General features: G+C 38.9%; 2 protein-coding genes across 2 annotated transcripts in view; one reads left to right on the top strand and one right to left on the bottom strand.

The window, feature by feature from the left end:
- pip (pipe) overlaps positions 1–25197 on the top strand; it is a 474881-nt gene that overhangs the window by 344028 nt on the left and 105656 nt on the right. The gene's annotated exons all lie outside the window — the stretch shown is intronic.
- Positions 1203–14656, bottom strand: LOC135702746 (large ribosomal subunit protein bL17m-like). The gene is made up of 2 exons (XM_065223798.1): positions 13959–14656; positions 1203–1207 (listed from the first exon to the last, which is right to left on the bottom strand). The coding sequence occupies exons 1-2, from the start codon at positions 14494–14496 to the stop codon at positions 1203–1205; spliced, it is 543 nt and encodes a 180-aa protein (XP_065079870.1). The 5' UTR covers positions 14497–14656.

Genomic DNA, 25197 nt, shown 5'->3' with positions numbered 1-25197 from the left:
GTCTCGTTCACGACGAATGACATCGATTCAACATTGAGTGATTTTTCTTTCAAAATACTAACTACTATAACTATAAACTTTTAGCTTTGTGTCTGACGACGGTTGAAGTAGAAAAGACCCTTCAATTTCCTTAGACACAGTAGCAAACCAAGCGGGGGGAGGTTTCCACTATCCTCTCACATTCCCGCTTGAGTGAATTAATCATGAACAACACTATGCTCCACTCTTGCTCTCGACTGGTTGAGTGGGGTAAAGAAACCACAACGGTAACAAGTTCCCCTGGCAATAATCTAGAATTGCTTCTCAAAATTACATGGAAATTCTTATACCTTTTACGCTATTTTTCCTTTTAATTCTACTACTATTGTATCATTTTCACTTTCACTATACGTTTTTCGTTTACTACTTGCAAACTTCTTCAATGTCTAGTCATTCTTGTCAAATTTCTTTACACTTGCCCTCAGAATTCCTAAAGAGAGTGCATTGTAGAGGACTACAATTCTCCTCAAAACACTTTTGGCATTCACATCAAAATTCTCCAGACAATTCTTCTCTGTGTCATATTTCTACAATGTTATCTTAGTTCATGATTTCCGAATTTTGTTTAAACTGAGATCTTCAAAAGAACGCAATTTTTAAAATTAAGTTTCTTTGAAGTCTAAAAATTTGAAAAGTGCCTCAAAATGTATCATGGGTTATCTTAAAAAAAAAACCCTTCTATCAATCTATCACTTTATAGCATTCGGTCAAATGCCCCTCCCGGCCCAATTACATTTGGGCCTTTAGAACCTTTCAGAAAATTTACATGCATCTGAGACCTAAAAAAGATTCGGACTTTAAAAAATTATCTTAATTATGAAACACAATTTGACAACCTGTTGCGAACTTAAAGCCTTACAAATTTTCAAAATTCATACTTCCTTTTTTTTCGTTTGAGATGATGTTCCTTTTGTCTTAATCCCATAAAAAAATTTCAGTGACACCTATTGCTGAAATCAACTATGCCGGTATTTGTTTTTACCAAATTTTGCATAAAGCCGGAAAAAATAAATTAGGCACCCTGGAAAAACCGGTAAAATACCAGAAATTTTATTTCCTAAATCCAGTGGCGACCCTGCTGGCTGAGTAAGATTTTTCTCGTATTTCCTCTAAAATCTGCTCAAATATGAGGAACATCGACGAAAATGTTACTCAGTCTAGGATTAACCTGTGTTTTTGAGAATTTTAGTTAACGAAACTCAAATCTGAGTGTGTTGTCATTGTCCGAAAGACGCAGCTGAAGTTGCATCGTTAAGTGAACGACGCAGCTCAAAATGATCTATGCCTTCAAAATTTGACAAGATGATAAAGGGTGATACGGTCAAAATTTGGTCTAGGGAAAACGCGTGTAAATCGGTGAAATCGTTTATTTAAAAAATCAAATTAAATTTCTTTTTCAAGTTCAATTAGTATAAAATTCAGGAAAAATATTCAGTTAGGCTTCCGCTTTTCCAAATCCGAATTGCCGGGCCTTACGCTTGACCCCTGCCATCAGATTTTGTACAGCCACCTTGTCCACCTTCTTCGCCGCAGAAAGCCAGTTTGCCTTGAACTGCTGCTCGCCCTTAGCAGTTTTTTTGGTCTTCTTTAGGTTCCGCTTGACAATAGCCCAGTATTTCTCAATTGGGCGGAGCTCTGGCGTGTTGGGAGGGTTCTTGTCCTTGGGAACCACCTGCACGTTGTTGGCGGCGTACCACTCCATGGCCTTTTTACCGTAATGGCAAGATGCCAAATCCGGCCAAAACAGTACGGAACAACCGTGTTTCTTCAGGAAAGGCAGTAGACGTTTATTCAAACACTCTTTCACGTAAATTTCTTGGTTGACAGTCCCGGAAGCTATGAAAATGCTGCTTTTCAAGCCACAGGTACAGATGGCTTGCCAAACCAGATATTTCTTTGCGAACTTTGACAGTTTCATGTGCTTGAAAACATCTGCTACCTTTCCCCTTCCTTTTGCCGTATAAAACTCCTGTCCCGGAAGCTGCTTGTAGTCGGCTTTGACGTAGGTTTCGTCGTCCATTACCACGCAGTCAAACTTCGTCAGCATCGTCGTGTACAGCCTCCGGGATCGCACTTTGGCCGTCGTATTTTGTTTATCATCGCGATTTGGAGTCACTACCTTCTTGTAAGTCGATAGTCCGGCTCGTTTTTTGGCTCGATGCACGGTTGTAGACGATACACCCAGCTTATTTGCGGCATCTCGGAGAGAGAGGTTAGGGTTTCGCTTGAAACTACCGGCAACTCTCTTTGTCGTCTCAGCGGCTTCCGGTTTTCGATTTCCCTCCGATCCAGACTTCCTGGCTGTCGACAAACGTTCCCCAAACACTTTAATTACATTTGTAACGGTTGATTTGGCAACTTTTAGCGATTTTGCCAACTTTGCGTGCGAGTAAAATTTTGATACGCTGCTCTTCTTGCTTGGACGGCATTTTGACAACTGAAGAGTGAATTCCAAAATCAAAATAGGAGCAACATTCTACACACACACACCTTCAAAATGAGGGGTGTTCAGGTTTTTTAAATGCAAAATTGAAAGAAATACGTCAAGTTGATATTGACCACATTTTGACCGTATCACCCTTTATGACCAACAGCTTCATTCAAAGCTCCACCGCTATGTGTCACTAGTGTCTATATAATTTGTCTGGAAATTGTGACGGTAAATGAAAGTCTCTGGACAAGATGGAGTTTTTCTTTTCAATGGCTACTCATGCAATGCAAATTCTCAGCGCTTAGTTTCCTTATAATAGTTGAAAATGACTGATATCTTCAGCATATGGCAAGATTGAGCTTTTGACAGGGTACACGACGTTAGGCATACGGTCGTTAGGCATACGAACGTTAGGTATAATGTACGATAGGCATAATGGACGTTGGGCATAAAGGACGTTAGGCATAATGGACGTTAGGCATAATCTACCCGATGAATTCCAGAAGGATGATAATGGGGACCGTCTATTGATTGCTGACTTCAGTGACAATAATGAAAGAGCCTTAATTTTTGGAGCAAAGTATTGGGTTACAGATGGTACGTTTGCCACAGTTCCTTGTTTGTTTCGGTAACTCGTCACTGTTCATGGAAGTATCGCTCCCTCACATCAGCAGACGGTTCCGCTGGTTTTCATTCTGATGACAACAAAAACAGAAGCGTTGTATCGAAAAGTATGGCAGGAAATCCTGGAAGCAGCAAGTATTTTTTTTTTATTATAGAATGAAAAATCACAGAATTCACCATTCTTTATTTCATGAGCTGTTCTTTGAGGAAAACCTTTTCTTCTTTGACAATTGCAATATGTGTGTAAGAATATATTACAACAAATGTGTGATTTTTTTATTGCTATATGCGATTGATTTCAAGATATACACACCAAAAAATTCTTAATTTTACTGGCGATGTAAACATCCATGCATGCAAACATTCATACATGTAAACTTCCTTTTCACGTAAACTAGCAGCTTGCAAGAAAGGTTGCAAACAAAAGTGGACAGTTGCATACAATATATGGAATATTGCATGACATGTCTCATAAATTTACACGATCTATAATCTAAACTTGTATGATATACGACGCTCCATTTATGTGCATCATAGTAACGGAAATTTACACTACTTTTTTTTAGCTGTGTAGTTCAAAACTATGCTGAGTTTTCATTGCCAGATTACTTAAGCGCTATCGCTACTAATCTTGGATCTAAGTAAATATGTCGAAACAGGTTTCTAGAGTTGCACAGCAGCAAGATATTTTATGCCTAACGTCCATTATGCCTAACGTATATTATGCCTAACTTCCATTATGCCTAATGACATTATGCCTAACGTCCGTATGCCTAACGTATTTATGCCTAATGGGGTACACTCCTTTTGACAAATTGTTGAGTCCATCTAATTTACAGCCGTTTCATGTGAAGTCCCACCGCATAGTGGAGGAGCAAGTGTCCATTAGATCAGTTCCACGCCAAATGACGAATCTACCAAAACTTTACACAGGCACACAATTCTAGCGCGTGTTGCTCCTAATGTCATTAAAGTTGAAAATTGCCCAACATTTTTTTTTTTTTTTTTTTATATTATAGTCACTTTGACACTCTTGGGTCATTCGTGACTTGTCTGGGGGTGAGATTTGAACTCGTGACTTTGGCGTGAGAGGTATGGATGTTAACCACTACGCCGGGGTCGCCCCTGCCCAATATCTTGTCAAAACAAGAAAGAGCCTTAGCATTTCCTACACAGTTAACCAATTGTGTATCTAATAGCCGCTCATTTAATGAAAAATACCAACGCAACGCTAGTATTTATTTAGTTCGGGATAGCGTTAAATATCTTCATTTCTCTGCTATCTAGAGACTTGTAATGCATATATTTTAATCTTGTTCGTTTATTTGAAATGCGCAATCACGTAAGCTTTACAGAGCCGATAATTAGTTTTTATAACATTACTATTTTTACTTATATCTACGTCTAGTATGGATGGAACCGATTGCTCGCGGTTTACTCTTGGTTAGAATTTTTGAGAATAGGATCAGGGGATGAGCTTGAAAGTGAGGTTTGATTGCCTCATCAGTGAGTTGTCGCCAGATGTTTGTAAAACAGCTGTCTGTTAGTAATTTTCGATTATAATTAAATAAACGGTGAAACAAATAAACTTTCACCAGTAAAATCTTAGTAATTTTCAATCAAGAAAATGTTTGTTTTGTGAATGACTCAAAAAATAGGTGTTCCTGTTTTTCGATGCATTCATTCTCCACGATGAAAATATCGTGGGAAATGGATTATGGATTTCTAAGGGAATTTTTATAACATTTTACTATTCATTTTTGTGCCATTCGATACTTGGTTCATGATCTATGAATTTAAAAAAATCAATTTTATTCCACTGGATACTAGAATTATGAGTTATGAATTTTGAAAGTATGTAACGTCCAGGAAAATCAAAAAAGTTCAACTAAAATTTTCCGGGAAAATCGACCACTCATTGTTTTTTTTGTGTGCTTATTACCATTAACTCTAGGCAAAGTTTCATATCAAATTCTTAGACCCTTCGGCCCAAACCTGACAGATATTTATAAAAAATCCCCTAATGCCTTCTTCAACTTTGTTCAGTATTCCTCATTTTGCACCAACGTAGACTCCTGCGCTAAAAATAATTCCTCAGTTTTTTCGCTCAGTCCAGTATATTTGAAAATTTACTATTTTGATTGGAAAAAAAGTGCTTCATTTGATATAAAAAAAATATATCGACATACTAGCGGTGATAGAACTTTAAAAATCATAAAATTTTATTTTTTCCAACTTGAGCGAAAAACATTCTGGGAGGCTCTTTTCCGCTCAGGAGTCTACTTAACTTAATTAACTTAGAATTTCAAATACGGTTTGATATTGAAATAAAATTATTTGTCATGGAACTTAAAATCAAATTTCATAAATTCCTCTAATTTGAAGTAATTTGAATCATTTACTTTTGCTTACGTTATACATGATGCCTAGCAAATAGTAATTCCCATTTTTTTATGAGCTTGAATTTGATTTTGCGTTCGAAATGTTTAAAAATTTGATGTATCTAGGTAGATAACTTTGATAATTCGCTATGAACTTTTCACAGAATTTCTTAAGAATGATCTCAAGAACTTTTTTAGAATAAGTTCCCATCTCTTAAACTTGGAGGGAAATAAGCTTTTACCAAACTCATATTGCATTATTGAAATTCTTTGCAGAACAATCAACAAAATTCTTGGAAATAGATTATTTTCGTAGTTGGAAATGCTTAACATCAAATATCAGAATTAAAGTGACCATTTTATCCGATAGATGAGGAGATGAAAGTAAAGAGCTGATAGTTGCGTTATAGTAAGGCAGTGTGAAATTTGTATATTGACAGTAGAAAGCGAACAAAGGACAATTTTGAGGAAGGTACGAATCGAGTAGAGCCTCTCCTTTACCAAGCTCATCCGTTAATGAGGCATGTTGAGGGGTGTTTCCCCCTGCCACCACTGGTAAAAAGGATAATCGGCGATTGACTCATGTACCTCCGATGTGCGGAAACAGTTCTATCGATTGTTTCACTCATGTCGCCATCTGACGTGAACAACGACCCGTTTCGTACCTTCCTAAAAATTGTCCTTTGCTCGCTTTTAACTTTGTATTTACAATTTTTACACTGCCGCACTATAACGGAACTATCAACTCTATAATTGAATCTCCTCATCTATCGTATAAAATCTCCGCTTTAATTCTGATATTTGTATATTATAATGTATATATTGTGTATATAAAAACCCCTTCAGATAACAACTTGAGTGCGGTAAAAATCGATAGAACTGTTTCAAACACATCGGCGGTACATGAGCGAGTCTGCGATCATCTCTTTTTACCAGTGGAGGCGGGAGGAATACCCCTCACCATCCCTCTCCAACGAAGGAGTTTGGTAAAGAGAGATGATCAAACCGATTTGTACCTTCCTAAAAAGTTGTACTTGCTCGCTTTCTACTCTCTATATACAATTTTCACACTGCCGTACTCTAACGGAACTATCAACTCTATACTTTCATCTCCTCATCATTATTTGAATACAACATCTTCAACAATTTTTTGTTGATTCTTCTAGAAGCTCCCTGAAGGGCTCCTTCCATAAATCTATTTTAAATTTATTTGAATGCTCCTTAGAATTTCCATGCAATTAACCTCAGAAATTTAATAAATTTCTGCTTAGAATCTTGGACTTCTCCCCTGCATTCATTCTCCTTAGAATTCCCATAGTATTTCCTCAGAATTATCAAAACAAAAATCCATCACAGAATAACTTTGAAACTCTTCTCAGAATTCCTTTGATATTGAACCCTCAAAATTCGATTCCATTGGATTTTTTTCTCGTATGTGTTAAGCCAAGTTTTATAAAGGTAAACCTGGCTTAAGATTTAAGCGGAGATGAAATCGGTCCTCCGGGCACTTATTTATACATTAGACTTTCGTAGTCTGTACTTTGGTATTCTTCTTCGTGTCATCCCTAGAATCGATTAAAATTCTCTTGAAATTTATTTTGGATTTTTTAAAGTTCTGTATATCCATGAAATACTTTTGAAAATCTATCACAGATAAATACATTTGGAAAGTTTCCAAGGTTTACAGTTTATTTTCTGGGAAAGGAGGTATATTTTCCCCGATTTTTAATCGCAATTGAATTTTTTGGGAAAGGTGTATATTTTTCCCAACTTTTAATCGAAATTGAAAGCATTTCCCAATAGTTTTGCTGGTGCTCTAAAGCTTTGCGGTTCACTGGTCAAAAAATTTTCAATTTTTCATTAGATATGTATATTTTGTTAAAATTACTTTCTTAGTGCCAAGTACTTAATTTCAACATTTTCAACATTTATTAGTGAAAAAGTGACTTTAGTGACTATTTTTAAGGAAATAGTGACTTTTGTGACTTTTTTAGTGACTGGCTTCAAAATAGTGACCACAGCTCTGTCTTCATAGAATAATTTATGAATCTCTCTTTTAGGAGTTTTGTGCAAAACAAACCTGAAGACATCTAACTTCTAAACTCATCCATTTTAGTGTAAATAATAAAATTCCTGTTTTGATATCCTTTGAACAACTGGCGAAATCGCATCTCGCCTCAAGGAAAGTAGACAATCAGTTTAGACAGTTTTCTAATGCAATGTTGACATCGATTAGAATCGAACCGTAGAGGGATAAACACTTTGAAGCCAACTTTTTCGTCCGTTTATTTTATAATCCACCGATAGAAGATTCCCCCCGTCCGAGAAACGTTTCAATTTGTGGTTCTAGTTCCTCTAGACCTTTCGTTTTGGATCTTGTTCAAATATTATATAGTATTAGCTGATAGAGCAGATTTATGTTTTGACGTAGAACTACGTCTTTGTGGACTATACTGGGGTGCAAATAAAAAATGTGTGATGAAATAGCGTTAGGTTTTGAACGCTTGTAACTCTGTCATTTATAGAAGAAATTAAAATCCAAATACGCCCTTCGATAGGATATAACTCAACAAATCTGCTGAGATAAATACTTTTGCAATTCTCAATAAAAAAAAACTTTTGAAAAATGTGCAAATGATAATTTATTCATTGTTTTCATGAAATCAATGTTTTCCTCAAACTCAGTCGTCATAATCGAGTAACTTGATTGCACATCGTTCTGTTTGAATTTGAAAAGTTATGAAAGTGCCTCTGCTCATTTCCGTTTCGACGGCGTGGCAAACACTCTGCCGTCGTGCAGAAACATTTTCCTCGCAGCGGACGGACAGTGGTTTGAATGCTCAAAATCACGAACTTTTTTTATTTGCGTCTTCAATATCGATTAAATATGTGATAAAAACTGCAAAAAAACTAAATTTTGTGGAACAGTCATATAATTCACTACGTATCTAAAAAAAATAAGACAAAGGCAAAGATTTTTGTATTGAAATATACTACAACTTTCCTGAAGACACTACATACCTATCTTGTAAATGTAAAAATGTAGATTTTGCAGCGCCACCTACGGTGGAGTACCGAACTAAAACTCATCACTAGACTTTGCGCCTTATTGTATACAAAAACTCTTCTGAAGACACCATGGTGAAACAATCGTTATTGAAGGCGCAAATAAAAAAGTTCGTAATATTGAGCATTCAATCCACTGTGGGACGGCGTTATCACCTTGACAACCATCGATGGGGTGGAAGGAGCCTCACCTCTTCAACGAGCTGTTTTTTGCATAAAGCTATCCGCCCCTACCCGATATCATGCTGGCGGGTTTCCATATTTATTTCTCATTTGTGGAGAGCCGACCGGATGAAATTAGGCAGGATGAGCTTTAAGTTAAGAACGATGTCGTACCGAAGCTCATTTTTGCATCGGACAACGTAGATCGAACAATCGGTTCTTCTCAGGACCACAAATTTTTACAGAAAGAGTTATATTCCTGGGATAAATCGGTGATATTGACCGATCTTCAGAGAGACTTCAAGATTATTTCCTTCTTGGGTCCCGTTCAAATATTACGAAACACGAAAAATATTATTTAAAAAAAAGTGCAATATAACACCAATATAAGGCTGATAAAAAAAGAATTAAAATAATGTAGCCAATTTTTTTAACATTATATTAACATTTTCCAAGATGTCAGCAAGCTTCATAATGACAACCATCACGCTCATGATTTAATTTAAATTTTAACATTAAAATTTGTATTTCAATTTTCACATCAAAATATGTGATGCTTTCATCACAACTAAATTTTAATGAACATGAAAACGGTCTTAAAACACTGCCAGACAACTTTCGTTCATCAAACACATTGCTCATTGTCTAAATTACAAACGGAAACAATGTTTCCACTTTTATTTCTATATTTATCACAAGACTTACAACTCCGAACAATCAGCAGCCCCATCATCTATCTACGGTGGGTAATCATCACGGTTCGTCTATCATCGGTTGCATGCATCAATCTATTTCTGAGGTGATTTATACCATCAGCCGCCCCTGGGGAGCTTTCGCGCGCACGGGAGATAAATAGAGTTCACCAAAGTGCAACCAAACAAGTCCGCTCTATCAACCGCTTTATCTCCGCAACTCTTTTACTCTGTTCGTCCATCTATTTTATACTTCAAATACCGTCAAAGTGTATGTTTGCGGGGTGGCACGGCACAGCGCGGCGAGAGAATATTACAATTAGATGCACTCCAACAGCAGCAGCGAGCAAAGTGCATCAGCGCGCGAACACAACAAAACGGGTGTTGCATTCCCAGTCAACAGAGCGAGCGGTGGTCGCGGTGGTGGTTTGGCTCAAATGGAAAAGTTCCCGCAAAGTAGGGTAATTGGAAGAAGCGAGCAATCTGCAATCTCCATGTTTATATGTTTATGATTATCAACAAATGGTTCAGCAGTAACTGCATGACACTGTGCTCTCTCGGCGAGGATGATGGGTCGGGTGGCTCTCTGAGGGTGCTATCTCCTATCCTTTGTTTTGCCAACACCAGACAGATAGAGTCGGGCAGGCAAGCATACGAATGTGATTTATGCCCTGGAAATTATATAACAGCTTAAACGGATTTAAAATCTATTATGCTGGGAATTGTTGCGTCTAAATGTGTATTTACTGTTACTGTCTGTCTATCTGTCGGTTGTACTGTGCTGAATGGTGTAATCTCCGAAGCAACCGAGTCAATCGACTCATCTAGATTCAGTTCTAAAATTTTCCGCCAACTTGTGGGTGCAGGGACCTGATTTGTGCATTTTCTAAATGAAAACCGAGTTGCTGCCGATGCTTTCTTCAAGGTTCGCTGCAGATTCGGAGCAGGTCATTTCACGAAAGGTGCACTCCGATATAAACTATGCAACGACGGCGACGACAATGGGTCCTGCGGAAAAATGCCCTTTTTTCTTCGAACGCTGCCATCCATGAAAGATAGTGTTCCGAGTCATTTTCCAGTGTTTTCATTTTGCGTTGTTTTTCACTCATTTCACCCAATTCAGCCAAGCATGGAGCAAGGGACTTGACAGACAATGCGACAGCGACTATACATAGTGCAGCGAAAGTAGAAGAAGGACTTTCACTGGACCATTAGATTGTTTACGATGCTGCTGAAGTGGACGACGAAAGAGACACGGTTTTCCTGCAGCTCACGTGGGGATCTGCAGTTTGGATTGGAGCGAATGACGTATAGCGATGTCCATGTAGAAGTAATATGGTTGGTAAGCGTGAAATTGCAGTTTTTAAAATGTAACCATTTTTGTTCGGCCTTGGAAAAAAAATAGAGAAATGGCAAGAGAGCAATTGAAAAGTCAAATTAGTGTGAGCACGTACGCGAATGAGAATTCTGACGTTGAATGTTTTGAGGAGTGGTTTATTTTAAGATTTTAAATTGCTAGTAGGGTAATTGTCGGCTTTGGCAACCACACACGGTGATTTCATTGTATTTTTCTCATCAAAAGAATCATTCAGAATCAATCTGATTGGATTTTTAAGACTGAGAAAACGTATTTTGCTAGGTTTTTCTGCTGCTGATTTCAAGTTGCCGATAATAGAACAGCTTAACACGAAAGGTTGCCAAAGAAAAAGATGTTGCCGACACTCAGGGACGCTCACCTAAGAATTTTGGAGCGTTGCAAAAGCGTTTTAAAACAGTTTTGGACAATTCTATCGATTGTAATGAATTATAGCATTAGATGAATGTAAACTAACAAACACTGCATATGTGTGCGTTACGTCAAGAATAATCCCATGAAAATACGTAAATTATCCTAGTAGTTGTTAGAATCAAATTATTTAAATGTCTTTAAATCGCTTTTAGTTTAATTTCACGTGCATTTCAATGAATACTGATTCCAGATACAGATCCAACAATCCGTCATCCGGCACCGGTCCCAAACATCTTCGGTATGCTGAGTACCACGAACAACAAATTTAAAAATGCATTAAAAACGGAATTTTTTTAATGAAATTTCACCGGGGAAGTGGCCAGAATCTGTATAAAGCCTTTCGACAAGCAATTGTATAACTGTGTAACTTACATTCTTTAGATTATTCAGTGACAAAACAAGATCGGACCACTTACGACAAGGCTTGCAATGTGTTGGAATTGTTCTTCAAATGGTAATCAACTCGTATATGCATCGATTGTTTACTAGGCACAACCGTCTCATGAATCTATCAGCAAGCTGATTCAAGTTTCCTCTTCCAACGGAGCTGGATTTGTGCCAGGATTTCAATTTTCAACAACTTCTACACTCTCGTTGTATGGAACCGAAATAACTTACAGTCCGGTTTGGCATTCTATAGAGAGGTCCTTGTAAGCTACTGCAGGTGGTAGCAGAACACTTACCACCTGCTGATGGCCGTTTTGACTCTCCAGACGATCTGTGTATGTTTGTTACGACAATCTCGAACAACAATAACAACGATTGCACCAATGCTTTGTTGCTCCCCTATCAGCAAAGAGCCCAGAATGGCACATGTACAATGAATTATTCAATTTTATTGTCTCTTTGGAGGAGCTTCCAAGGAGTCTTCACCGCCAGTCAGTCGGTCGGTCGGTTGTTTCGTTCGAGAAGGGGGTGGATTTGGCTAATGGCTTTCCCAGGCTGTGCACCGAGACGGAGACATTGTGAGAAGGACTCGGGAAGCAAAAGTTACGCCACCACACACAGCTTTAATGGCTCTGCTGCTTCAACAACCTAAACGAAAGGAGGGAAGCTAATCGAACCATCCGTCCCTGAAGGAACCACACCCACACACACATAATGAGGAAAGTGTTTTATGAGCCAGAGCAAAAATTCCATCCGGCGGATTTGTTCATCACTAATTTGTTATTTTTATCGGAAATTAATGCTAATAGGTCCCTTCCGAGTGCTTCGGAGGAGGAAAATTGGGGCAAGTCAGAGGCGTTGAGGCACTGGGATGGAATAATGGATTGATTAAATAATTATGTAGCAGTGGATAATCAACCGAGCAAGCGGCCGATCGACGACGCGCACAATGTCGTGTTTTTGTGCTTCAATCTAGCATATGTACAAACAACATGTTCCGCGATGGATACACATATTGGTGTCAGATATCACCCCCGCACGCAGTCCGTCCTCGACTGTTGTTATATTTCGAGCTGACTAACAACAAACACTCAGTAGAATTGGAATCCGGTCCGGAGATGCAGTATCAATATTGTTCTAGGGGATGTGGTTTGCACGATAATAAACCTACAGAGTGGAGTTGATTTTGCGATGGGGGGATTATGCGGATGATCTTCAAGTGAAACTTTAATGTCAAGCTATCATAGAGATGACTGGGCGTGTGATTTCATAAATCCTCTTCATCGCCTACCACGCTATTCAACAGTTATGTTTGTGACGAGATATCCGGGTTCATATTTTCCATTTGAATGTCACATAAGGGTTAATAACGGTGAAATAAGGGTCTATTTATAAACTTGGAAGACAGTTTTGGAGAAATTTTCGCAATCTGCGAAAACAGTCGTTCATACAAAATATCGATTCCCTATTAACCGTCTATGTCAGCGTTTCTCAATCTAAGGATCGTCCTGCTGTCCTTAGACGGATAGTAGGAATTCAGACAATGTATGGCCTCCTAACGGAATCTTTCAGTAGAAGCATTTGAAAGCAAATTAAGGGGTGTGTCCAAAGTAGGACTGCATTATTGACGTAGGACTACAAGATTATTTTTGCTGCTCTATTCAATAATATATTAAAAACAAAATAAATGGATTAGAAATTTTGTGTGTGTGTGTGTGTGTGTGTGTGTGTGTGTGTTTGTGTGTGTGTGTGTGTGTGTGTGTGTGTGTGTGTGTGTGTGTGTGTGTGTGTGTGTGTGTGTGTGTGTGTGTGTGTGTGTGTGTGTGTGTGTGTGTGTGTGTGTGTGTGTGTGTGTGTGTGTGTGTGTGTGTGTGTGTGTGTGTGTGTGTGTGTGTGTGTGTGTGTGTGTGTGTGTGTGTGTGTGTGTGTGTGTGTGTGTGTGTGTGTGTGTGTGTGTGTGTGTGTGTGTGTGTGTGTGTGTGTGTGTGTGTGTGTGTGTGTGTGTGTGTGTGTGTGTGTGTGTGTGTGAGTACAATCCATCGCCCTCTGTACCGGCAGAGTTTTTATGGAAGAAACTTATCTGCATTTTCTGTATGTCGAATGTGCAAATATTTTTAGCCCTGGAGATGGAAGGTGACAGCTCTATCGTACATCAAACGACCCATTTCAAGAATGCCTGTTTCTGCACGTACATTCTGAGGTCATTTTCTGATACAATAAGCCCCGCAAAAATACACAAGTGTATTCTCACTTCCAGAATTAAAAAAAAACTTTTTATCCTGGCACGTATTTAGTTATAAAATGATTGGGATATATGTGTAGAATAAAATAAAAAGCAAGTGTACTTATCTGGTTGTTCCAATGTGATGAGTGAGTCTCCATTGTACCGCCAATCTGCGCCGCAATTTCCGCGTACTTTTCCTTGCGGAAATCCTTGCGCGCCTCGTCCAGCAAAACATTGTGCAGTAAATTCCCATTCTGGTACAAATTCTGCACCAGCGAAGGATACGGATTCCCCCGCAGCTCCAGTACCACGCGCTTCCGATACAAGCCGGGATATTCTTTCGGTGCCTTGTACATCCGCGTGGCAGACACTTTGTACTCTTCGAACCTGGGCGCCAGCACCTTGAATAGCTTGTGCACCAGCTGCTTCTCCGTCAGCCAATAGTCGGCCATTTCCATCGTCGGCTTGTGGCAATCCCCGTACCGGATGGCATCGGAGATCAGCCGCTCGGTGTAGCCCCGCGCTTCATCCGCTCGCTGGTAGTTCAGCTCGATCCGTTCGTGTTTGATCAGCGCCGCCACGGTTTTGCGAAGCTTGTCGAGCCGCCCTTCCGGTCCGTCGATGTTTTTCAAGTTGCGATGACGGGGCCGGATCGCAACCTTCAGCTGTGACATCAGCTTGGCCACTTCGGATTGGTTCATTTTTGGGTGTGTTAGCACTTTATTACGATAATTTCACTTTATATGTTGATTATTAAACTTGTGTAGGAACAATTTCCGCACTGGAAACCGGTGATTATTCAATCAAAACACATTTTTCCCAAGACTGAGGATGAAACGAGAATCGGGGAATCACGAGAAAAAATCTTGACAGCAAAAATAAACCCGACCGTTCGCCGGCACAGCCTACTTCGTTTCAAATAAATGGATTAGAAATTTTACCCCAAAATTAAGAATTCATTTTTTTTTTTAGTTCGGGTGGTTAATGAATAAACCTTAAAATTAAGAAGAGCTTTGAGTGTGTTGGTTTATTTCCTTTTAATTCCGTTATAATTGCTTATCTTTTGACAGATACGCGTATTTCGTCTACTACTTGTAGACTTCATCAGTGCCAAGTATTCAACACCACTGGCACTGATGAAGTCTGCAAGTAGTAGACGAAATACGCGCATCTGTCAAAAGATAAGCAATTATAACGGAATTAAAAGGAAATAAACCAACACACTCAAAGCTCTTAGTTTAGGTTAGTTTTCTTTATTAACGAGACTTTCAGCCTTGGGCTGGTTCGTCTCGTAGAGCTCAAAGCTCTTCATAAAGGGATTCGACAAATTTAAAAGACTAAAATTAAGATTAAATTTTTGAGATTAGAAACTCAATAATTTTACTATTTATAATTAGGTTCCAAATATGTTCACCCAAATGTCGGAAACTAACTAATGTTAGTCATGGCAAAAAAAAACTTTAGAAATCAAAGTGCACCTGACATTACAAATCTCATCTTCATCATCAGTACTATGACTGACAAGTGGTTTTTTTTTTATCCTCTGTTCGGGACATAACACCACAGCGACCAGTAATTTGATCTACTGTAGTGTATCCCGTGTACTTAGTTTAGTGTATGTCGCATTACTCCATCACTATTGAGAAATGTTTGTATTCGGTTTTGATACAGTTGTCATTCTTGCTTTCACCGCATGGAATCGATTCTAATTGAAAGATCCCACTATTTATACCTTTCGGAGTGTTGGAGTACCCTCCAAAGGCACGCCCCTTTGTCAATCAAAATTGGATTCCTTAGCAACAAAATTAAGGTATGACACCGATAATTACCATGCATCAGAACCCTAGTATTAACCACTTCAAACTAGGGAACAACGAATAGAAGATTAGGAATCACATAGATGAAGACTAACCAACTCATTTTTTTCCTTGTTTCAAAGATCATCCTCGGTAGATAAAGCCGAGTCTTGTCACTATCAACAAGGCATAAAAAGTAACAAGGATTAAGATGTGTTCCTTTGATTACTGAAAAATCCTGTTTCTCTACTTTGAAGTAGTCAAGACTAGGAATCGGTGGTAGATCTTAGAACCCGTAACGTACCACGAAAAGGTGACAAGTGGCTTTCAACTAAAACCTATTTAAGTTAACTTAAATCTAGTTTATCTTTACCTGTGCACAAATAAAGATCTATAAAATAGCAAATGTTGAAATTGAATAAATGGAATGTCAATTTGATTGTTTCATTGCAGCATATTAAATTCCCAAAATAATAGATTAAACCCCATATGTTAAACTAAGATATAGTTAGTTATAGTTCTAACATTTAGAATCATAAGGGCCTAACTGCGATGATCGGTTCTCTTCATCGATTTTCTATTTGCGTTACTACAGTTAACTGAGTCAATTTTCCAATTTTTTTTTTCCAATACAGCATGTTAAAAGGTTGTATTAACTAGCAAAATCAACATCAAATGCACCGGGAAATGTTAATCCCCCCGAGTTATTAGCAAAAAAGAAACGATCATTACAGTTAGGCCCTTATGATTCTGAACGCTAGAGTTTTAGTTTTCATAACTTTCATTATTCTTTGTCCACTATTCTTTCGAGAAAGATTACATATATCGTGAGATACTTTCATTATTCTTTGTCCACTATTCTTTCGAGAAAGATTACATATATCGTGAGATATTCACCCATGTATGCTTTGTATAGTGACCATTGCTCAAGAACGGCAAATAAAATGAAAGTTGAAGACAGATGCATAATTCCAGTTGGAATGTAAACATAAAATTCGGAATTTGTTGTATTCATCTGAACAACTCCAAAGACAGCAACCTTCTATGCAGCAGAATAGTCAAATTAAAGCAAGCAACCAGAAATCAAATGATACATAAGCGCCAACAGATATGAGAATTTTGATCTGAGCTGTCCAGTTTACAATAGGTCTTATCCATCTGAATAACTTTACTAGAGACCTCATATCTAGTCAAAATACTGAAAACGAATATAACTTAGAGAGTGAGTCACTTCTACTTATTCGTATGGGAAATTTCAAAAAGCGTAAGTTGCTGAGCGCATGAGTAACCTACGATTTTAGAAATTTCTTCATACGAAGGAGTAATAATCATAATAATAATAATATGCATGTTGAGGGAATTCTTAACTGAGAGACCAATCGTGCGATAGGTCTTGCCCGAATAACTTCACTGAAAACAGAAACCTGTTTTCTAATCGTGCTGTCAAGTTAAAACATGGAACTTGATGCAAATTGCACACTGAGCTTGACCATCCAATAGGCCTTGTGCATTTTGAATCACTTTTTTTCTAGCCGAGATGGCAAGCTACACTCAAACGAATCTTACTCATAGAGTGAGTCAGTTTTACTCATTCGTGTGGAGAAATTTATAAATGCGTAGGTTACTCAAATGTTTCCATTCGAATGAGTAAAAGTGACTTACAACTGAGTAAAATTTAGTCACTCTTTGATTTAGTTTCGTTTTCAGTGTACAACTCAGCGAACACCCCTTCACAGCACTCGGCAGTCAAACGATGAACAGTCAAATTTTGACTTTAAATGATCTTTATTTCTTGAATTTCTGTGGTTCACATGTATTAATTTTCAAGTGACACAGATGTGTGTCTTCGAATTAAGTTCATTTAAATTTTTAATTAACGGCGCCGGTGGTGTAGTGGTAAGCGTGATTACCTCTCACTCCAGCAGGCCTGGGTTCAATCCCAGTCGGCGCCGCCGGGATGTTCTGAGGCATAACATCTCTGATCACGCCTTCCTTCGGATGGGAAGTAAAGCCGTTGGTCCCCGGTTCATGAGTTGATGAGTCGATAGGTAGGGTCCAGGTGTGGGAGCTGCCTTCCTGGCACGTCGGTAGCATTGGTGCTCAGCACGGAAAACAAGATCGACGGAAAAAACAAACCAAAGGAAAAAAAAAAAAAAAAATTAATTAATAATAACAGTTTCTAGTCCTATCAGGCCTGTTTAGAGAATGACCACCTAGGTGGGATTGGTTTGTTTGGAATTGGAAAAAGGAAACTACTTATAACTAATATTTACAACTACAACTAAGCTACAACTACTATATACACCTAACCTGCTTTTCAAAGCATGTTCTGATGAGTTTCATTTCTGTACAAACCTAGTATTAATGCCAGCAACTTGAAAATCTACTTTAGGAACGATCTCCATCGGAAATTCTTGTATCGAAAGGACGATCAAGTACCAACCTCAGTACTCTTTTCTGAGGGACCTGGTTTTTATTCCTGTGAGTCTGTGCTCATGATTTCCACACCGGAGCTGCGCAAAGGGTCGCAGGTGCTATGATTTGTTTGTAGACAGCCAGTTTGTTCACTCTTGAGAGGCGGGATCTGCGGCAAATCAGCGGATACAGACACCTAACCAAGGCGGAACACTTGACTACGATTTTCTCCACATGCGAGCGGAATAGGAGCTTTTCATCGAACAACATCCCGAGATAGGTTACTTCGGCGAACCACTCAACCCTTGTGCCATCCATGAGTACAGTACAAGAGGGAGCCGCTTTTAGTTTGGGCGGTTGCCGATGGAGGAACATGATTGTTTGTGTGTTTGGAGGCATTGATAATCAGCAAAAGCGTTAAGGCAACGTTGAAGTTTGTTCGTTATTTCGCGAGGCATCTTCCCTTTGACGGCTATTGCAGTATCATCGGTGAATAGGAAAAACATGTAACCGTCTCTAAGGGGAGTAATGTCGGAAGTGTAGATGCTATAAACCAAAGGGCCCAACAGACTTCCTTGCGGAACACCTGCTGGGATGTAGAACGTGTTTGCAAGACAGCCATTCAACGATACCCTGAACGACCTTTGCTGGAGGTAATTACGGGTGATTTTAACAAGACGCAAAGGAAAGTTGAAGTTACAAAGCTTGTATACAAGCCCATTGTGCCAGACATTGTCAAACGCTTTATCAACGTCTAACATTACCATCGCTGTGGACTTGGATACAGCCTTGTTACTTCGGATGCTATTCATCACCCGTACTAGCTGATGATTTGTGAAGTGCCCGTTCCTGAACCCGAACTGTTCCGGTAGAAGAATGTTGTGTTCCTCGACAAACTTGAGCAAACGATTGAGAATAAGTTTCTCGAATAATTTGCTTAGCGCTGAAAGGAGGCTGATGTTGGGTCCTTCCCGGGTTTGCGGATATGTGTGATTTTCGCTGAAAGTAGTGCAGTTCCAAGCATCTGTTGAAGACCGGGGGCCTTCATGTTTTTGGTGCATTTCAGTGCTGAGCAAATCTGATCCACTGAGATTCGGTCCTCCAGAGGGATAGCACAAGGGGAGGAATCAAGGTTCAACCTGATCTTCGAGCGGACTTTGGATGTTGGAGCCAAGCAAGTTCGGTTTGGCAATATTCTCACCAATCGTATTTGCTTTCTCCTGATTATGTGCCGATCGTCATCATATTCATCTTTGAGTGTTGGAATGGGTTCGGGGTGCGTCTTTAGGACCTTGGCAACCGTCCAGAATGATCTGGAGCAATCGGGAGTGAAACCATTCTGGAAGCAATCTCCTTGTTTAGATCGGCCATTTCACGTTTCCTCTCTAGATCTCCTGTTCTTTGGAACTGGCTTCTACGAATATTGCTCAACACGCTTAGAAATAACTACTTTTACACGAGACGTAATCCATATTGGACGTAAATCATAGAACGTAAACAAACATATCATGTAAAATTAAGTGTTCTCCAACCGAAACATCAGCTAGTCGACGAAGAGAACGTTTGATTGAATTGATTTTCACGTTTCTTTCAACTGATTCTTATGTCAAAAGGCCCGCTTACATGTGTCGGTCTCAGGGAACCGAAATTTACATGACTTTTTAGTAGTGTGAAGTTAATCAAGAGTTGGGCAATAAACTTACCCCTCACAGAGACTCGTCAGCCACGATTATGGCTTGGTGGAGTCCCTCCAACGCTCGGTCGATGTCCTCCACGGTGTTAGGCGGTGGATTGTCGATGATGTGCCTGTCTACCACGCGTCCAAACTGGGCCCAGTTGACGCGGTGGTAGTCCTTGTGCAGACTTGGAGCACGATCCACGTTGCAGCCCAATTCAGCCACCACCGTTTGGTGGTTGGAGCTGAATTCGTTCAAGGCTACCGGCTTGGACAAGCTGGTATTTGTCAGGAGCAGGTCTAGCGTCGATGGGTTGCCCATCGACGCGCATCGATGTAAATTTCTGTTCAGTATGATGCACATAAATGGAGCGTCACATATCATATAAGTTTACATTATATCTCATGTAAAGTTCTGAGACATTTCATGCAATATAGCAAATATTGTATACAAAAGCCAATTGTTGTTAACAACATTGTTTACAAGTTGCTCGGTTGCGTCAAGAATGAATGTTTACATCACTATTAAAATTCAGAATTTTTATCTGTGTAGGTGATTCCGTACAAGTTCAGGGAGCATCGTGGATCAAACTTCGCGGAAAATCAACGGGATATGAAGAATTGCAGCGAACTCGGTAAAAGTGCTGCGAACTTTGTAGAAGTTTAACAAATTACTTAACAATTCAAAGAACTGCGTAAGCTTCATAAAAATGCAAAGAATTTTGAAAAAGTTCAGGAGAATTCGTAGAAGATCATATGTTTTCAAAAAATCAGCAAACTGTTAAGAACTTCAGCGATCTTCTTCTTTAAGAACTTCTAAGGGAACTTCATAGCAGTTTGTCAGAGATCTTTCTTCAAAAAAGCTCATTGAACTTCTGGAAGTTTTGGAAACGTTTATTTTCAAAAAACTTTGTAGATAAGGGTGAAGGTTCTTCCGAAAGGTCGATGATTTTTATAGATATTTTGAGATCCTGGTAGAAATAAGAGAGCTTGAAAAATATGGAACTTGAGAGAAGTTCAGGGAACGTGGTTTAATTTATAGGATATTTTCTCAGATATTCTCCCTAGATGGCAGGTCGATCAAGAATTATTATGAAGATCTCCAACTTTTCAAAAATAAAGATATTCTCCCAAGACGTGTTCAAAAAATCTTCAGATCGACGAGTTTTCGGTAAAGTTCTCTGAATATTTTTCATGATTCTGAAAATCGTTATACATAGATTCTGATGTTATCTCTCAGATAGTCTCCCAAAACGATAGGTTGATCAGGAAGTATTCAAAAGATCTCCAGCTAACTGAAGATTGCAGTTATGTAAGACCTCAAGGTGTTTTTCAAGAAATTTTTCACATTATTCATAATCAAAATCAAGGAGCTACAAATTTTAAGTTAAGATCTTCATTTCTATACCAAAAATATTCAGCCGGATGTCCATTCATCTAGAAGATCCGGGAAAACCTGAAAAAACGGCACCCCTGATGCACTCGTTTCAAGCTCACTAAACATCTCCATTGTCTTCTGACGATCGCAGATTCTCTCTGAAACACGCTTCTAATCTCTGAAGTCTGGTAAAGTTATCTACAGTTCAACGAACCTCTAAGAAACTCCTAAAGTTTAACTGCTATTCCTTTTCAGAAGCTCCCACCAATGTTCAGAGAACGTCAGGCAAGTTCAGAGAACCTCAGGGAAATTAAGCTAATTTTAGAAGAATTTTCTGAAAATAGATTTAAAAAAATTTAAGCGTTATTTAAATTAGCTCAGGAAACATTAACGTTAGCAAAGTGAAGAAAAAAATCAAAAAAGTTCAGTTCTACAAGATGAATGAACTTCAAAAACGATCAACGACTGTTAGGAAAGCATTGAAATTTTCTAACAAGATTTAAGAACCTTGGAAGACTTCAGGGAACCTTAGAGATGTTTGGGAAAACAACAAAAATGCGTGATAATGTTCTTACAAACATATCCTTTTTGAATAGATAATTTTTTCCACTTCTAAAATGAGCTGATTTTTTAATATTTTCATTGCGAAAACATTAAAAAATCAGAACATTTTAGAAGTGGAAAAAATCATCTATTCAAAAAGGATATGTTTATAAGAACTTAAACCTGTGTTAATCATCGATAGAATTTCCATTTGTCGCAATTAGGGGCTAAACACGCTTCCAGAAAGCTCGTCAGGTTCTCATAATATAGTCCGGATCCATATCTCTCCAGGCGCTGGTCAACGTTTGTCTGAGGCTTTCTGTACTGGAGTGGCGTTTGGCACATGCCTTGCCCTTCATCACGTGCCACACTGAATAATCCAAGGGGTTATGATCGGGGCTGGATGGCGGCCACATATCTTTCGGCCAGAACGATAGATGTTCTTTGAGCCAATTCTACGTGCGGTTCGAGGTGTGGCATGGTGCCCCGTCTTGCTGAAAGGTCACATTCGGCTCCGGTCCCTATTGCTCAGTAATCCACGGAAGGACATACTTACTAAGAATGCCTATACGCTTCCGTATTCACTTTATCCCCGTCAGGAATGGTGCAAACATTATCACGCATACGGTATAGGGCACTTTGTGAATGTTTAGACAATTGAAGTCCATGAAGGGATTCATAAAAGCTTACGTCCAAAAATGTCTCATTGAGATAGTTCTTTTTGAAGTTTCGTTTAAGGTTATTTGAATCTTGTCATAATTTTCTAATGACATTGTAATATGTCTTCAATGCTGCATAAATCATTCAGTAAATTCTGTAAAACGCAGAAAACGATAGTAAATTAGGGTACGTTATTATTAATGCAATTCACCCAAAATTGCAGTTATCCCGATTGAAAACGGAATCAATCCCAAAATATCAAATTGCCACCATTAGTAAAAAAAAATTAAGAAATGGCACAAATTTTCATTCACTTAACAATTACTCGCAAAATCCAATTTATGCTGGAATGTGTGCCTAAATTTTTAAAATGACATATTCAACAACAGGATGCACTTTTTCAATAAATCAAAGTGCGAAATCTTCTATTCCAATTTTTACGACGCCTCAGATAAATTTGTAGGAAAATAAATGGCCATAATCAGCCATGACTTAAATGCTTAAATTACACAAACATGCCCCATGCATATGATTTTAGTAATTTTCAATTAAAAGGACGCTGACTGTTAAAAATGGTTTAAAAGCTTTTGAATACTAATGCTCTGCTTTTATAATTAGAAATTATATTATTTATAGAAAAGCTGTCTGCTAAATTAACAATAATTTTGCAAAAAATATAGGTTATTTTTATTCCACAATTTCCGTCAAATTTAATGTAATCAATTTGAAAATTTCAGAGAAGTTGGCAATACCGCAAGACCATATGCACCCACAATACGCAACCAGCCAGACGAAGTGACGCGTACGAAACCACATGCCAAACTCCGGGTTGACCGCATCCATATGTACATTGGTACCCCAGAAAACCAAAATGAAGGCCTATCAATATGCAACAGGAAACGTCTCAAACGCCCAAGCAGATGCACGGCAAGGTAATCTGCGAAATTTTGTTGAAGAAAATTGGTTCACTCGATCTCCGTGTTACTTACCTATCCGTACATATATAGGAAAATTGAACCCCTCAGACGTCAAACCCAGCCTCGACTGACGTTCGAATTTATCAAGCTTATTGCCCTGCCAGAGCAGATGTTCATTACGTTCAACAATCAGCCCGAGTTTAATAAACCTTCCATGCCGGTGCGGCAGACAACGTCGATGGGTGGTGTCCGGCAGAGCCGACCGACGCGACGGGTAACAATCGGCTAAGCTTAGTTTATTTGCTCGAATGTGCTTGGCTCAGTTTGCCGGCGATTAGTCCGATGCACGGTAAGCCTTGCGGAAGTTGAAATCTTGCACCCCCACCACACACGATTCTTGCAATCGCTCGAGTGCATATTTATCGTGTATGATAATGCCTCTAATCAAGGTACATTTTAGCATTCCCTAATCGGTCGACAGCACTGCTGGTGGAACCTTACCGGTCGGCCGTTGGCAAAACCGAGGCTACTACTGCCGCTGCTGCGCTTTGTTGTGTACCGGTGGTTCTTACCCATCCCCGGTTCCAGCTAGACAACGACGTTGTTTGGGGTGGTGGATGGTGTGCGCTATCGATGGTGATGGGATAAGAGCTCTATGAGAGCCTACACCCGTGACCGAAGAACGTCGATGGTTGCACACTCTCATGGCGTGTTTATACGGAACTAAGCTACCTGAGTACCCGCTTTTGAAATTGATAATTAATATGAGCGATATTTGGGTTCATAACTTGTCGTGCTCAGGATTTCCTCTGGTAAACTTCGAACGGTTCTACCTGATGGCTCCCAGCTGGGTCATTTTGATCTATCAGAGCCAAACAGGACAGAAAGTGGTGATTAAGCTATTTTCGTATCATTATGGGCAGCGTGTGGGCTATGTGAAGAAGTGTTTTTTCTGTGTTCACTCAATTCTGGTTTTACGTGATTTTTTTTCGCCTCTGTTTTGGATCTGTGATCTCAAATTGAAACTAAATATAATACAATTTTGTTTTGAAAAATCACACACAAAAAAACATAAGGCAATAAGGCAAATCTCGAAAAAATAGAGCCGTGTAAAAACAGATATGAGTTTTATTGAAAGTTGCCACTGTAAAAATTTAAAGACTCGAGACCTCCTCCATGTGTCAGTAAGGAATTTTGATTAACGAGCCACTTTGTCCATAAACAGACCAGACAAACATCACTCAGCACTAGTTGATGGAAAGCAGTGGTGAAGTTTTTTCAGGCACTCGCGTGTTCAGGGTTTCGATAAAAGAAAAGTAAAGCATTTATGTAATTAAAAATTGAGATAATATATTATTTTGAATATTTGAAAATTTAACAAACATAACAGGACTTTCTGGGAACTCTTGAATAAAATTCAGTAATTTTAGATTTTTTTTCCTTTGGTTTGTTTTCCGTCGATATTTTTTTCCGTGCTGAGCACCAATGCTACCGATGCCAGGGAGGTAGCTCCCACACCTGGACCCTACCTATCGACCCATCAACTCATGAACCGGGGACCAACGGCTTTACTTCCCTTCCGAAGGAAGGCGTGATCAGAGATGTTATGCCCCAGAACATCCCGACTGACCGCTGACTGCGATTGAACCCAGGCCTGCTGGGGTGAGAGGCAATCACGCTTACCACTACACCACCGGTGCCGCTCAGTTATTTTAGATATTGGTCCAGGAAATCATTAGATTATACAATTCTTGGTTGATGCATTCAGGATGCTCATTTTTAGGCTTTTCAAAAATTATTTTTAACCTAGAAATTCCATAAATCTTTCTTCAATCAATTTGCAACCGTCCGCAGAATTTGCAGAAAGCCATAAAAACATCACAATGGCTTTAAAATTCCAAAATATATAAATGGAATAGTAAAAAAAAACAATACGGTCTAAGAAACTCCAAAATATTTAACCAAGGGGTGATCAAACGCCAAGATGGCAATTATTTACTCACTAAAAAGGTAATTTA

This window comes from Ochlerotatus camptorhynchus, unplaced genomic scaffold (assembly GCF_037179485.1).
Source record: "Ochlerotatus camptorhynchus isolate MF236.1 unplaced genomic scaffold, CSIRO-AGI_Acam_v1.1 ptg000196l, whole genome shotgun sequence".
NCBI classification, from domain to species: domain Eukaryota; kingdom Metazoa; phylum Arthropoda; class Insecta; order Diptera; family Culicidae; genus Ochlerotatus; species Ochlerotatus camptorhynchus.
The sequence above is the reverse complement of the archived record's forward strand: the minus strand, read 5'-3'. Positions and strand labels throughout refer to the sequence as shown.